This window comes from Salminus brasiliensis, chromosome 15 (genome assembly GCF_030463535.1).
Source record: "Salminus brasiliensis chromosome 15, fSalBra1.hap2, whole genome shotgun sequence".
NCBI lineage: Eukaryota > Metazoa > Chordata > Actinopteri > Characiformes > Bryconidae > Salminus > Salminus brasiliensis.
The window spans coordinates 22,306,293-22,323,766 of record NC_132892.1 but is presented as its reverse complement, the minus strand read 5'-3'; the positions used below and the strand labels follow the sequence as shown (position 1 = coordinate 22,323,766).

Below are 17,474 nucleotides of genomic sequence, written 5' to 3'. Positions count from 1 at the left end.
AAACGTTTCCATGTGTTCAAAAAAACTAAATGTATTTAAGGCAATGAACATTTTGGTGTTTCTGATTTGTCCCCCAAATCCAATGATATGTGACTCAACTAATCAGTTAAGGAACCAACTTGGCTGTGCCTGAGTAGGGAAACACTAACATGCAGGACAGGGAGTACTCCAGGACCAGACTTGCGAAACTGTGGCTCAAAGGAATCAATGACACTCCTGTTAAATAGAAAGGTGCTAGAAAGGGTTCTTCAGAGAAATGTTATACAAGAGCCACTACTGTTATTTTCTTTTAACTGATGGTTCTTTAATGAAATGTTATGATTTTCCACTTATTAAGTCAAGAACCTTTCAGAAACCTCTAAATTATAATTGACACCGTAGTTAGTTTATTTTTTCTCAACTAACATAACTCTGTTTTTGTGTTTTGCACAACCAGGAGGAATAATCAACACCTGTGAAAGCACAAGAGAGATCCCCAACTGTACAAGCGTCTGAACGCAACGACGAAGCCAGACGACTTGGAACAAGACAAACCTGGAAGTGCAATGTAAACGAAGTGTACAGAAGTGTCGCCATTTTGAAAGTTCTGTATGTTTTCCTTTTCTTTTTTTGCCTTTTTTGTAATTTCAGAAACAGTCATTGTTAATAGTTTTCTAAGGACCTCGTTTATACAGATTTGCATGGGTGTCTTGTTTGATAAGATCTACGCGGAGGATCTAAACACACTTAATGAGACATTTTTAATTATGATGAAAAACGGGCTCGGCAGCAAGAGAAAATGAGGCGCTGACTCAAATTGAGTGGCAAACGAAAAACATTGGGCCTTTCGAAAAACTTCTCCATGAATATTGTAAGACTAAGTAACTTCAGAATGTGTTGATGGCAAAGTGTCCGCTCCGGATGACTTCCGCTCGATTGACGAGACATACTGCAGTGGTTCGGAATGTACGAGCTGCAATACAACGAGAACGTCACAGCTTTTCTTATCATTTCCGTGGCAAAATGTAATGGTACTTTTGTTTTGAACATCAATCATAGTATTATGCTGAAACCATATTCAGACGAGTCTCTCTTTTCAGTTCGACAGAAAGAAAAGACAAATCCAAAATTTCTAGTTCTTTTCTTCAGAGAAATGCACCATGAGCTGTCTGCATCAAGGGCACTTTCACTTGATATTTTAAATGCCTTTGTTTTGTTTTATTGTTTTTTTTTTCTCTTTTTATACGTGCATAGGGTCATCTTATTTGCATATCAATTATAATCTGAGCCACTACAAGCATGAAGTCAAGTGAAATATGCAAATGAACAGACACCTCTATGAATAATTGTCACATTTTGCCTAAGCTCAGCACAAGGCAAAGTTTGCAATCAGATATACGTTATTAAGGTTTTCGAGGTATATCTGATTGCACATATGAAGCGGTAATTCAAAGAACGAGAAGATGAGGAAGTCATTTAATTTGATTTCATCATAGCCACATTAATCATGATGATTATATCATGATGTACCAACCATAAATATCTAATATTTCTCATTTTAAGATTTCTGTGAGAATAAGATTAACTAATTTCTGTTTACTTGTTTTAATGAACTCTCTAGAGGCATTGAGAAATTGACAAATTTTAATAAACAATGTAGATCATTTTTTGACTTTTAAAATTAATAATGCTGCTTTGCCAATTTAAAAAAAAATGCAATATTTGCTAATTTTAAGAAACAATATAGAGAAATTTGTTAATTTAAAGAAATAATGCAGACAATAATTTAGAAATCACATTAAGATCAAGGACAAATCCAGATGCTTCTGTTAATTTCAAGAAATAATGCATATATATTCGAACAAAATTACATACTTAATTTGGGAAATTGGCAAATACTTTTGCTAAATTCAAAAGATTATGCAGATAGTTTTGCTAATTTTATAATTAGCAATAAATAATTCAGTGAATAATGTAGAAATCAGACATTTAAGAAATAATGTAGCTACTTTTGCAGATTTAAAGAAATAATGCATATCATTTGTTAAATTGCAAACAAAATCTTTGAAATTATGCAGATACTTTTGATAAATGTAATAAATTATTCAGATAATTTTGCTGATTTCACAGAATATTTTTTGCAATATTCTCATAACAACTTGATGAGAAATGTGATATTGGGAGCATTTTTTTGTATTTATTTTTTTTGTTATGATCAGAACATAATACATGTTTCAGGTATTTTTTGTATACCATATGAGCCAGCAAGTTGCTTGCACTTGACCATGGAGATACATTCTATCCTTTAATGTCTTGTTTGACAAGTGCTGCCAAATTCTACCAGTGTTGATCAACTCCAGACAAAATAACAATAGTGGACAGACTGTGAAAGAATCTCATGCAAAGGTATCATTACAACCATTCATTTCGGCCATCGTTAATGAACTTTCTTCTATCGACTCTGCAGGTGTCTGCATTCTTTCCAAAATTACCTCATCTTGTTGGGTAGACCAGTCGCTGTACATAAAGCAGATTACAGCATTTTTGTTTTTTTTTTGTTTTTTTTTTTGCTTGTGTCATAAGATAAAAGTGAACGCCTTACAAAAACAATGCCTTTTTGTCATATTACATGTTTTGCCATCAAAACATTTGACCACTTAAAATTCCAGCTTAATTTATACATATTACAAAGTTACTGTTACTGTATAAACAAGTATGATACAAGTTAGAGTATTTATATGAACAATTTTAATGAGGTACATTGTTGGTTGGTTTAGTTTTTTTAAAAGAGAAACTCAGTCTTTATTGTGTCTTGTCTCCCAGGGAAGAGCTTTGAACTGTATCATAGTCTCAATAGATCAAGTTAATTTCTCTGTATATACAGCTGTATGCTGTCATTTTCACATGCTTCTATTGTAAATACAGTGGCAAAGACAGAACTGTGAACCATTACACAGTACCTTTTCAACTGATAAAAGCGTGTTGAGAATCCGAGACGTTTACTTTTTACGGAAATCATAAAAAAAAAAAATACAAACTTTTGTTCATTTCGACGAGGTCCTTGACTTGTGCATGTTATTTCCAAGGACGCGATTTACAGTATGTGTTGTAGATAAGCAAGTGCTGTAAATAGTTATTTTTTAGTCATCCATTACAAAACAAGGGAAATTATTTACGCTTTCCTATGTTTGCATTTGGATTTTGTTCAGTCTTGCCGTTGAAACTTCACTCAGCTATTTATTTAAAGGTTTAAAGGAATACTCCAGGGTTTTAATCGGCCACACAAGTAGCATATGCTAAGTTGCTATGGACAATAATTTCAATGCGTTTCCCTGTAGAGAAGAGAAGCACCTGCCTATTGGCTTACACGACGAGTGTGTTTTGAGTTTCCATTTTCTGTTCTTTTCAATGGACAGAAAAATCGACCAATGGTAACTGACTGTAGAACATACAGAGATTATATTGAAAACTGTTGGGGTATTTCTTTCGGTTTGCTTATTTTAAACCCTGAAAACTTGGTTTAAATGTAGGAGTTCTTAATATGTAAGTACTCCTACACTCCTGCCCTCTTACTTACCTCTTTCTCCCCAGGATAAAAGCTGTTGCTAGACTTTGATATAAGGAGCTTTTGGCTTTACTTCAGCTTGTAACCATTCGGGAACAAGTAGCTTTTTTGAATGTAACTGAATAGCAATATCCCAACAAAATCTGTAACTTCAGACAAATATGGGGAAAATTGAGGTAGAAACAATTGATTTATTACTTGTGATCTATTATTTGTGAAAATTGCGCCAGTAGATATTGTTAAAAGCCATTGAAAGATACTTATAGTGGAATTTATTTGAAAGAGGTTATATTTAATTATTTACAGAGATGTTTTAAAGTTATATGAAGTGCCATAATATCTTTTTGAAATCATTTATAATCCATCTAATGCAACCATAGCAACTGTTGTGAGGTTGGACAAGCTTTGCAAAACAATTGCAGAAGATATCAAAAGTTATCAACCAAAAAATAAAATAAAATAAAATAAATCCAACTATGAAAAAAATTCAGAATTTGCATTAAAGACAGAAATAAAAAAATACAAATTGACAACTGTAATATTCAACATACTTGCTGATCTGAACTGTTGTTTAAGCAAATTGAAGCTAAGCATGTTAATATTACATGCTAATATTGCCGATGTCTCAATTACACACACACACAAAAGCTACATCCAATCCATCCTAACAGTGTGAGCTTTCACTGCATAGAAAATGAAGATAATCTGAAACTTAAAACACACTAGAAACTTTAGTTTTTAGATAAAACTTTTAAAAAAAGTTTCTCGCTATTTTAAACAGGAATTTTGTCAACCACAGTCCAAATATCCATCCAACCTTACATCAGTACTTAACAAACAATTCCGTTGTAGGTGGAGCATGAATAGGCCAACTGGTTCTCTTTAAATCTCGGGTCCACATTTAATCCTTAGAGATTTAGGCAGTGCTTGGCGTTGTGCTTTTTCGGTTAGATATTTGTCTTAGGCTCAGCTTCTTCCTCTCATAACAATATACAGAACAGCTTGAGAGTAAAGTTGAGATTGCCTTAAATGATGAAAGGAAAACTGAACATATTGCAATATGGAGTTGATATTTCTGAAGGTAACATCACACACAAATTTCTATTGCTTACATCTGTATATCAGGCCTGTTAAAATGATAAAATAAGTGAACTGATTTATTTAATAAATGAACTGACATTACATTCGGATCCTGGCAAGGTCTCGGTGCTCCAAAAGCCTCCCAGTATGGGGACATCATGTGATAGAGGGAGTTCTAACCTCCAGATGGGACAGAGATGCGTAAAATGTGAGTTAGGAGAAGTTTTAACTAAACTAAGTTGCAGTAACTTAAAGTACTTATCGGTTTAATTTGTGACTATACATTTGTTACAGTGCACATGAGACACAATGGGAATACTGGTCTCAGAGCAGCATACCAGTATGACTTCCACCAACATCTGATCTAATCTCATACTACTGAGAGCCTTATCTTTTTTTAGATGTATCTGGTCTCTCTTGGACCAGAGATAGGAAAGCCCAGGACGCAGTCTGTTTTGGTGATAAGCTAAAGCAAGGTACATGAATCAGCTCTGGCGGGTGTTGATCCACACCGAGGGCAAATTTAATGCACGATGGCCACAGCAAAAGCAGTTGTTGCACTGTGACTATTTGGAAATCTGCTGATTCAAGGCATCTGATTCTGCACTATTGCACAGAGCACTGCTGATCTGGGCTTATTTACATTATTCCCTTTTCAGCCCTAAACACAATAAAGTCTGCTTTCTCTCTCTTTTTTTCTTTTTTTAATGCTAAAAGCACTGCATAAACAGATTACACAGACCGTTCTGTTCAATTACCTCAAACGGTCCTGGTGAGGGTGCAAGGCTTTTACAGTAAAGAGCTTGTATTAAATAAATAAAAAAAAAAGGAAAGGAAAAGAAAGAAAGAAAGAAAGGAGGAGAGAAAGAACCATCACCAGAAGCCTGGCAGCTCCCTGTCTCTACACGCATGAGAGTGCTAATGCCAGCAGGTGTGCAGTGCAGCAAGCAGAAAGCAAGGTTTTCCCGTTAATCACCCCTCGCCCCGCCACTCCGCCGTGCTGAAGTCAGCAGGCAGTTCCACTAATGCGGGCAGGAAAGCAGTGGGGACACTCATGGCATCAACACATCTTTACTCGCTCCTAGCATAGCATGCAACTTCATCACTGCTTGAACAGGGTTAGCTTTTACAAATCCTGGGAGGCACAGTAATTTTAGGGAAGAGGTTCCGTGCCAGATTGTGGTGCAGTCGTAATAGTGAGAGTAAAAAAAAACATGAAATGCTGTACATGAATAATGAATAACCAGTAGGAGTAGCTTTGTTACAATTATGCTAATATCCACCCCTATCCCTTGTGTTGTCTTAAGGGTCAAAGATGACCAGCCACAATGTGTAACAGAAGAGAAAACTCCCTAACCGATCCTTTATGAGCCTAGAGTGACCCCAACACCTTCCTGTTCATACTTGCATGGAAACTGTACACCACCTGGATAAATAGACTGCCTTAACTTTATTTGAATGGGATTAGTTTTACACAGGCAGGTGGACTAATGTAATTTTAGCACTGGGCTTCTGTAAAATTTGCACAGGTTAAGATTTGCACAGGTTAAGAAATCTTGGCATAAATGACTGAGATGGAGGTAGCTACTGTTCTCAAATCCAAAACATGTGATGAAATATTTACCCACACATCGATTCACACAGGATTATTATAACCTGAGGTCGTTTTATGGAATAAATAAGGTGTTGTAATCTCTAGTGCATTAGAATGGAACTAAAATCACTGAGAAATGTAAAACTAATGTAAAACCCCATGTAAAACTAATCCTGTCTAAATAGGGCTTTAGTGTACTTTTTAGTCCTTAAGACAAGGGGGTTGTACAGAACATTAAGACTACATAAGGGTTAAAAAAGGGATTCTTTAGATTTGTTTGCTGACCAGACAACAGGGCATCTACAGCTAAAATAGACGTGTCACAGGTATTTATCTTCAATACAAGTCTTCTGAAAACTGCGTCTTCTGCTTCTTTTCATAGACTAGAAAATCCCTGTTTTTAATGTTTCAGTCCGGGCCCTTTTTTTTTTTAGTATGATGACCTAGTGGATATGCCTTGAAGACTGTATCTTGGGTTAATCTGGGGAAAGTACACTTCATTCCACCACATTATGGAACCTGTTAGTAGGAAGAAGATGGCCATTGACAAATCAAGCTTAATTTGCTGGTGTGAAAGCAATCTAGCACAGATAGTCCTAGCCCTAGTCAAGCCCTTCACTAATGAAACACTGGCAACATTGACATATTTCCAGTTGGCCGGTTATTTATTCATTTTCACAGTCTGTTGTCTGCTTCCTTCCTGACCTCTGTTTCACTGAGGCCTTTGGCACTCAGTCGGGTTAAAAAGTAAACATTAGAAATAGGTTGTTTGTTCTTCTTCTTCTTCGTCTTCTTTCCAACTCCACTTCCTCTGGCTATCTCGGCTCGGGCCGCACGGAGTTCACGTCCGTCAGCCATGCCCTCCTTTTCTCACATTTTCGCCTTCCAAAGTCTGCCCCAAGTCTTTGCCTGAGCGTTCTTGCTGCTAGAATATGAATGTCTGTCTGGAACGCCTGCTAGCATCTGTCACAACTTGTTACTTCATTGTTTGATGGTACCTAGTCTCAGGCTTCTTGTGCAATAAGAAGCGTTAATGTAGCTGTAGTCACGGTTTGCATTCTTTTTTGCCCTCCCTACACCCATCAGGTTACTGATTTTGTAAGAAAATATATAGACAGAGATGCTTCACTCTTTATCTCTCTCTAGGTTCTCAAAGCATTCTCAAATTAGTGGCTTCATTCACTAACTATTGTTAGAAAGAAGAGAATAGAAGGGAAAGTCAATTCTTACACAGTTTTCACTAAGATTCTGTCGTTCGCCGCTGTTTTCTTTTTTGGGATTTGTTCAGTTTATGAGGACAATGGAATCCATTATAAGAGCAGAGCTGTGAACAATCCTGTATAAAAACACATAGACTTTTTATTTAACACATTTTCTTATTCTTAGGAAGATGTTGGTGAATGAGGACCAGTGTTATCTCCACTTACTCTTTTACATCTTTTTTTTTTTTTTATTCTAATTTAATTTGCTCTGCTTGGACAGAGCTCGTTTGGCAATTCAGCCACAGTTAGAGCTGGAGCTAGAGCTGGAAATGTAAGCTGGAGCTGGAGATGAAGATGGCCGGGGACAAATTGTTCTTAATTTGCTGGTGTTGTTTCCCGTACAGCGTTTCAACGGGCAAAAATCATGGTGATGCTTTTTCTTCCATCCCACCAATTGTACAGCTGCATGGCTCATGATTACTGTCCAATATCATCCTTATTTCAATATTTCTATGGGATAAAAAAACAAATGTCATTTTGAAATTGTTTCAAATAAATGTATTTTTGTACATCAGATGATGGAAGCCTACGTGTGAACTGTCAGTTTTGTTTGTGCTGAGAAATCATGCAGTCCCACCGATGACCCGTCATTTACCCGGCATATATTATTCAGGCAGCGTACTGTTGATTACCTTAATTTCCGCCTGCTGTGCCACTTAAGACTTGCACTCCAATGACTTGGAAAGGAGCACAGCTTACCTGTTTTTGTGGCAGACCCAGACATACATATGGAAGGCCTTAGGCATGAAAACATGATACCTACCCAAAGGCCTCTGGCTGAAGCCTCATGTATCCAAGCCTGAATTTGCTTTAGGCGTTTAGAGCTACCCAAGTGGCTGACAAGGCACTTGACTGACATTTGAGTTGTTTCCAAAGGAATGGCATGACACCTGTGCTCAAGAAAAATACAGTACTCAAAAGCTGTCTTGAAACACTCTCTGAAGGCAGTTTATGTCTTGTGTATTTATTACTGTCTAAGCTGACGTTCATCAATTATTCATTTGCAGCCATCCTGAAAGCCTGTAAAAACGAGCAGATTTACCAGCAAGCTTCGTTCCCTAAAAAACGGAAGTATGGCAAGCAAACAATGGTACTGTACAGCAGGGGTGGCAAAAATACGGCCCGCGGGCCAGACCCAGCCCAGCAAAGAATTTAGAACGTTCTCAACTGTGACCTTTCATTTCAGTTCAGCTGTTCGTTAAAAGGACCACATTGGCACGGACCTGTAGGCAGGATCAGGGAGGGCAGAAGCCATCAGAACTGTTATTTTGGGGAGGGGTGGGATAACAGACAAACTCAAAGGCACAACCAATCAGAATCTTTATTTTCAGCTCCTCATTAAAAGAACCGGCAGGATCAGGGAGGGAGTTAAACTCAGCAGCAGCAGAACCACTCAGAATTCTGGGAGGGCCAGGACAACAGACAGTCAATCATAGAGGCAGCGCCAATCAGAATCTTCATTTCAACTGGGTGCAGGACAACAGGCAGACAGTTTGACACAGAGGTAAAACCAATCAGAATCTTCATTTTGGGGAGGGGTGGGAAAACAGATAAACAGAGGTTGAAACAATGAGAATATTTTTTGGGGGGATGGGAGGGATAACAGACAAACTCAGAGGCCCGACCAATCAGAATCTTTATTTCAGCTGGGTGCAGGACAACAGGCAGGCAAACTTAATGACAGAAACAATCAGAATCTTTATTTTGGGGTGGGCCAGGTCAACAGACAGTCAAACCTAGAGGCAGAACCCATCAGATTTTTTATTTTGGGGTGGGCCAGGTCAACAGACAGTCAAACCTAGAGGCAGAATCCATCAGAATCTTCATTTTGGGGAGGGTTGGGCAAACAAACAAACTCAGAGGCCCAACCAATCAGAATCTTAATATTGGAGATAGGTGAGATAACAAACAAATTCAGAGGCAGCACCAATCAGAATCTTAATTTTGGGGTGTGTAGAGCTGTGACAGTCTACTAGTCTGAGATCAGTCAGTGGTCAGTCAGTTTCACTTGCACACTTTAGCCACAATGTGCTAAAGATGTTTACATCTCTTTATGCCTTTATGCCTCTTCTCAATGCGAAAATCAGTCCAGTCCTCCTAACATTAAACTTTGTGTAACGTGATCCGTGACCTTAAATAAGTTTGCCACCCCAGCTGCACAAGCACTTTTTTGTTCCCCAAGCTACACACACTGTAAATATATACTCTTAAAAGGTACAACATGGCCCTGAAGGTCCAAGTGTAGAGCTTTTCGGTTCAACACATTGATTTTCTCAAGAGAAATGTGCATATTTGTACCTTTTCATAACTGGACTGTTAAATGAAAAATAGCAAAAAAAAGCCTGGAGTCAGAGTGAGTGAATGGGGACAACGGAATTAATACAAAAACTGCAAAGTAATACTGTACAGCAATGTCCCCTAACTAAAAGTGGTGGAGACATACCCTTGAGGGCAACCACCCTAGTGACAGTTTGGTACTGTAAAAGTTTGTGGGACAAACATCAGTGTCTCGTTTCCTTATGTGGGTTAGCGTTTAGTACTTTATTAATCTCATTATCTCGGCATGCAGTCAGCCAGGCTTGTTGGACTCTCAGGGATTTAGGGTCTCTGTTCATCACAATTTAACTCAATATTCAAGTTTTCTGAAGAAATCTAAAATAAATGTAGATTAAGTGCACTGGATGGTGGAGCAGCATTTGGAGTAGCTATTTTATCTAAAGTGCCAGGAAATAAGAATTAACCTTGTTTTCTTTGTAGGGTTCACTCACACTAAGCCAGCGCTGTACCATGCCCAAACATGGTTGCCCTCCAAGCCCAGTTCTTTTGACTAGTGTGATCGTTCCATGCCATACCAACTCAAAAATGATGTCAGTGATGCTTCCTCTGAAAAAATGTGCAGCATCATTAACAGCTAATCGCTGTGCTGCATCATTGATAAATCAGTGTATCAGCATGCCCAAAACATCTCAAAATAAAGAGAATAAAATCTGCAAACTGAAGTCCAGGGCAGGCAACGCAGATCAGGTAGCAATGCATCTACCCAAAAAGCCCCATCGTGGTAATGTAAGTGAACTCAGGCCTGAAGAAGGCCTAGTGCTACTACACCCTAATTAGCTAAGTCTTGCTCTTGTGGGCAAACAATTTACATGTGCAAAACAGGTCTGTGACATTCCAATGACAAATAAATGAACATACACTATGTGTCCAAATGTTTGTGGACACCCCTTCTACTGAATACATAAACCTACTTTAAGTCTTACCCATTGCTGACACCTAATGCCAGGCGTGGGATAGAGGGGTATAAAGTCCCCAAGCATTGAGCTGTGGAGCCGTGGAAGAACTGTGTTCTCTGGAATGATGGTGGAGGAGCTCCATCCAATACTTTTAAGATAAGTTGGGGAGTTGGTGGATGAAGTGGGGTGATCTCACCAACACTCTGGTCACTGAATGCAATCAAATACTCATAGCATTCTGGACAGTTGAGACAGTTACTCCAACAAAGGCTGGATAAACTCAGATTTCAGAGAAAACAATGAATGAACAGGTGTCCCAATACTTTTGTCCATATAGTTCACCATATTTTTATTACTCTGCAATCATTCGGCTGATATAGATATAGCCTTAACAAAACTATGTGATTCCTATGGTCTCACCCTTACCTCACTCACAAGACACTGATATTTACCATTTGTGTTGGATACAGATGGAATTTGGTCTCCGTCTTTAACTTACTGACTTGTGAGAATGTCACATGAATTCAGATCTGGCTGATCAGACTCAGTCGCATTCCCAGAACGAGAAAAATCTGAATTAGTGGGTTTTCTGCTGTTTAAACTGCCACACAGAAAACACATCTGTTTGAGCCACTGTTACCTGCTGTGTAAACATAGTCTTGATCATTTCCATTAAGTAGCTAAACACAACACCGGACCACTTTGACTAACCAGCAAAATAAATCAATCCCAGTTCTCAACATGGAACCACAGGTCAAAAGCTGAAACAGCATGAGCTTTAGCAGGTCACTGAAGACTGGTCCAGAGACCGGCCTACTGCTTAGGTGCCTAGATTGGCGTCGTTATTAAGCCGATGCAACTCGTAACCAAGTATTAGCAAAGAAATGATGCATTTGCCTAATTTTTTTATCTGCTGAGCTTATCTCGCAGAGTGCATAATTGATTTTCATACCCTGTAAACGCATTCCTGCTCACAGACTCCAAAAAAAATCCCTCTTACAGTAAGTTAATTGAATGCCCTTTTCCCCATTCATTTTCGGTGTAATATTTAGTCATACAGCGTCCTTTTCGCATAGAAATCAATGTCAGTGCGCAAAGCCTAACCAGCTCCCTCGATGGGGACGTCCTGACATCAGTAATCAAAAGCAGGTAAGTGAAATTCCCTCGAGCGTAGTCTTAATTATTACCCAGAGACTGGTGTGGCACAGCACTGAGCGAGTGCACACACTCGCACGCTCGCTTTCTAAGTGCCCTCATCTCTCCTGGCTGTCCCGTTGTTCCGCGGCTGGTGACAGGTAGATTTACTTTAATTTGATGTCTTGCGCTCACGAAATCAGCTCGAGTTCCTACATCAACAACTAGCGGCGGCTAAACGGGAGAAAGGAAGATTCTCTCTCTCTCTCTCTCTCTATCTCTCTCTCTCTCTCGAAATTCTGATTGGGACCAGGATCTTTGCAGCGGCTTGATAAAAGACCCTTGTCAGAAAAGATGGCAGCATTGTCATTTCACAGCTCGGCCCATGGGATTGCTTTCGCCAGACTATGAAAGTATTCTGTCACTGAATAGGCCCTCCTTCCATTACACTTTAGTTCACTGCTCTGTTTTTTTCCCCCCACTGACTATTGCCGCGATTTTTGACAGATGGGACTTGGACGTGCACGGGGTACACTGGATGGCAACAACGGGTGTAAACAAGCTTCATTTGTCTCTATTCATGGGGGAAGCTAGAGAGCGCAGCCTCGTTACGCCACAGGTTAGATTAATCTCAGAGCCTGTCTTTCCTTTTCCTTCGTGCCAGCCTTCCCTGACTTCTTTGTACAGCGCCCTTATGCTCTCCTCCTCCTCCTCCTCCTCCTCCTCCTCCTTCTTCTTCCTCCCCTTGCTCACCTTCTGAGCAGATTCCCAAAGCTTCATGCAGCTCCTCAGGCCCCAAACACAGGAGGTAAAGCTCTACTGAGGGTTTACTGATAGAGCAGTGAAAGAGATAATGAAAGGACCAGACCGAGTTGAGGTCCCAATGCGATTAAGGCTCCTCGAACAACTCAGCGAGTGTAAAAGCTTTTTAAAGGAATACACTGGGATGGACACTGAGTCGCCAGCTTGTTAAGCACACCTACCTTCAAGACAGTTCACATAATCTCCTTAGAAAAGCCATGCCAATGGAATGGGCATCGTTGTAGCAGCTGCATTTGACTAGAGGGGTATAAAGCCATCCAGCATTGAACTGTGGAGCCACAGAACTGCATTCTCTGGAGTGATGAAGCTCCACTAAAACATTTGGAAAGAGCTGGAGTGGTGTTTGTGTTCCAGAACTAGCCACCCAACACAGTACCTGAGCTCCAACATTGGCTCTTATGGCTGAATGCCTCACAGATATGTCTCACAGCCATCATCTAATGTAAAGCCTTCCAAGAGGAGTAGAGGCGTTTATTGCAACAGAGCAGGAAGCCGTGATCAGTGGTCAGTGGCATGACGCTCCCCCTGTTGGAGGGACCTGGTATTAACTCTAACCGCTCTGGCTGCTCCTCGACATCTGTGGAAAGGTTTTGGACTCTTTACTGTGCGTATTGTTCTCCTGTTTAGTGGCCCTCTTTGCAAAGCCTCCATAGAGAGCATCCTGAGCAGCTGCATCACTGCCTGGTTTGGGACCTGCACAGTCTCTGACCGCAAGACCCTCCACCATATTGTGAGGACAGCTGAGAGGATCATCGGAGTCTCTCTCCCCTCCGTCATGGACATTTAAACTGCCCGCTGCATCCGCAAAGCAACCAGCATTGTGGATGACTCCACCCACCCTTCACACAGACTGTTACCGCAGCATCCAACACGACCAGACTCTGCAATAGCTTCTTCCCCCAAGCCATTAGATTTCTCAACTCCCGAGACTGAACTGATGGTTTTTCTGTTCCATGCACTCTCTCTCTCTCTCTCTCTCTCTCATTCACCAACCATTTACCCCAATAGGGGTAATAAGGGAAGCATTTTGCACTAGTAACTATACTACCTCACTAGATTCAATATTTATTGCACACTGCATCATTTGCACACTACCCCTAAATTATTTATTATTCTTTGTCTGTATTGTGTTGTATTGTCTGTCTGCACTTGTATTGTGTTGCACTTGTGTCTACCATGGTCCTGGAGGAATGTTGTTTCGTTTCACTGTGTACTCTGTATGTAGTTAAAATTACAATAATAACCCACTTGACTTGACTTGATGTTGTATCCATTTTCTGAGCCTTGTATGACACATTTATGCTCAACGTTAAATATGGATATGGACGAAGCATCCGATTTGTCCGTATTTGTGCATGTTCTCAAATACGGACAGCGCCACTGGAAATTTTCAGGGCAGTGTAGCCAAAATGTGAACTTTTGACTCTAAACTGCCCTCTAGAGGATGTATTGCTTAATACCCATACCAATGTAAAGAAAGAATGTGGGCAGTGATCGGTTGCAATATTTAAAATGGACATTTTCATTTTAATATGTATTAAATATAGTATACATGAGCCTGTACTCTGCCTTGTTTTGTTTTACGGTCCTTCTGACCATGGATTTGCCATTGTTGTACATGCATGCCTGTTCCATGGACTGAGTATTGGATTAGCCCAAACAAATTCACTTAGCGCATGTAGCCTCTCTCAGCCTCTAACATTAGTGACCCCCCAGTCCCATTTATCAGTGAGAAGCGACTACCACAGGACCACCGCGTACCAGATATTACAGAGTAGAGGATCGTTCTCAGCACAGCTGTGACACCAGCATAGTAGTGGTATGTTGTGCTTGTGTGGTCTTTATATAATGGCAACTCAGTACATTATTATCAAATATGTCTGTAGCATATGAGACAGAGGAAAAGCTATCAACAGCACTGGTTACATAATGACACTCTGTGAAACATCAAGTGTGACAGCTGGGAACACATTGTGATTTTAGAAACTGGTTGTAATGCATTTGGAAATGTAAATTGCATTGGAATGGCATCTGTAAAATGCAAAATCCTGCAGATACAGGCCGGCAGCTTCAGGTAATGTTCACATTAAGACGAGCCGACGGGCTGGTTTGAGTATTTCTAGAACGGAACAGTCTCTATAGTTTACTGACGCAATAAAGCAAAAACACCCAGTTCTTGCAGACTAAAACACATTGTGGGTGACAGAGGTGAATAGAAAACTAGTTCCAGCTGATAGAAAGGCTACAGTCACTCAGATAACCACTCTGCATAAGTGTGGAGAGCAGGAAAGCATCTCAAAAATGCACAACACGTTCAACCTTGAGGTGGACAGACCACGTCAGGTTCCACTTCTTTCCGCCCAGAACAGAAAGCGGAGGCTGCAGTGGGCACAGGATCACCAAAAGTGGACAGGTAAAGGCTGGAAAAATGAACCCTGGTCTGAATCGATTTCTGCTGAGACACACAGGTCAAAGCACGGGACGCTCAGAATTTGGTGGAAAAAGCATAAAGCGATGGATCCCACCTGCCTTGTGTCAACATTCCAGGCTGTTTTTACTTGCCACACTTTTGGACAGTTAATACTGATCAATTATTGCTTCCCAGCTTAGAAGCACTGGACACGTCCAGGAAGCTGCACCATTGAAATAGCAATCCGCCAAGGTCAGACCAAGGTCGCACCTGGCTCTTAGAGGGAACAGCAAGTGACACACTGATTGGTTTATGGCACGTTACGCCCAAAACACCCCCATGATTAATAGTACATGTCTTTAGCACGGTGTACCCTGTGCAAGGTGTACTTTTCCTGTCCTTATGATAGCAAAGACACACTGACACGCCCTATATCAAGCTGTGCGGTGCATGGTTGACGGCTTACCTAAAAACATTGCTAAAAAAAAAGGGGCCTATGAGTTTTCAGTGACCTTCCCTGGTCACCAGATCCAGATCGAAATTATTTAACGAACTATGTGATGTCTTGTGAACTATGCTTCCAACTTCCAGTGCTTGTTCTCTTTTTATATGCTTTTGCTTGTTTGTGCAAGGGAACAATCTTTTGGTCAACCTTTTTGACCATATTTCTAATTCGCAATCAAACATTACAGTCAACAAACCCCAGTAGCCAGTCTAGGTATTTAATGTGTCCTATCTCAAGCACACCTGATGCAACTAATTAAGCCCTTGATTTGCCCCTATTTGCAAATGTGTGCTTTTATGAGAAATTCGGTTCTTCACTAAAAGTGGTATTTTGTGTTGAATCTGGAGAAAGCTCTTGTTATCATAGTTGTGTTGGGCTATTTAAATTAGTCTTGTTTGGTTTATTGCAAACAGCTGACAATTTGTAAATGTTGCTAATAATTCTAAAATTTGCAATGGGGTTTGAACCACATAGTGTTATATTAATGTTTATCCTGCTTATGCTATTGGGTCAGCTTATTATTCACTTATTATATATCATATATATGTATTATATTCTTCATCAAAGGCCAAAATGTGGATGTTGTCTAGTAAAGCATCACATAAAAACAAAAGTAGTTTATTGCGGAAGGTTATCACATTTCCTTTCTTTAAAAAGGGCTCGGATTTCATCAATATATTTATGCCTTTCAACTTATGTATGTCTTTGCAGCAGATGGGTCTGATAAATATGCATCAGATACCTTTACATGGAAATAAAGCTGTCAGCGATGCAAGCCTTTTTGATCACTTAGCACTACCAGCCCCAGGCTATTTGTCAGAACTCAAACCTTGCATATTTATTACCATTCGCCGTTCGACTAGACCAAGGGATGATTAGGAATCACGGTTATTTTACAAATGCGTTTTTGCTGGGTGAGTTGGGAGAGGGGGGGGTGGTTTTAAGAGGGAACGGCAGTGTTCAGAAAGCGGAAATTGCAATACCTGCTGTTACTTGTGCAAGAAACCATCCAAACCATCTAAATGTATTTAAAAGTTGGGACTTTGACTTCTCTAAAGTGTACCCGAGCTATCCTACAGACGTCACTCGCAGCCCTTATTGCACAGATGCCTGATCTAGATAAAATGAAATGAACAGAGACAGTACGAATCGTTTAGGGAGATTGAAATCACACTTAATATGGTTATATTGATTGCAATTAAGATATTCAGATTACGTGTTTCTACGGCGATAGGATCAAACATGGAGAGAATCTATTAGGATTTGCAGGCGTCACTGAAAAAAAGATGCGTTTGATTGACATTAATGGAATCTTTGTGTGGAATACTTTATTTATATTGTGTCAGGGCAAGGGTGAAATGCTTTATCGCATTGCATTACCGTGACACCGATCAGTGGGTAACAAGTCGCTGCGGCGCATTTGTAAAGATTAGAGCCGGATTTTTGATACTGTATCTAGACCCGGTCCAGGGTTGCGCAATCCGTAAAACGGATCTCTTCCCCAGTTCCGAAGCGAATGTCATGTCACTGCGGAATGGCATATTTACTAGGCCATGCATACTGATCCCCAGCTGTTTGCCGCCACACATGGCGCTGCCGGTCCCTGCGAGACGGGTTTCTGGGAGTGACCCAGAAATGTCAGAGCCGCGCCACAATTACCATCCGATTCTACCCCATCCTTGTGCGGTGATCACACACAAGCCGAGTAATGAGGTGACTAAATTAAAAAGAGTAAACCCACTCCAGCCCCACAGAACTGCGCTTGTCTTCCCCAAGGCTACGCTAAGAACAGTGATCTCAGCCAGCGCGTCGTCTGTGCCCTGACAGCTCGCAAACTCTTTGATAAAGTCTGATCCCCAAATGATTCCAGTCAACATCTGTCCCTTCGCT

The 17,474-nt window shown here is 40.2% G+C and overlaps 1 protein-coding gene across 1 annotated transcript in view; it reads left to right on the top strand.

The window, feature by feature from the left end:
• The window catches only part of sorcs3a (sortilin related VPS10 domain containing receptor 3a), a 353,899-nt gene extending 345,967 nt beyond the window's left edge, over positions 1-7,932 (top strand). Inside the window, 1 exon segment of the mRNA XM_072656688.1 lies at positions 437-7,932. Within this exon segment, the coding sequence (XP_072512789.1) occupies positions 437-495 (59 nt within the window). The 3' untranslated portion in view covers positions 496-7,932.
• The last annotated feature ends 9,542 nt before the right edge of the window (positions 7,933-17,474 follow it).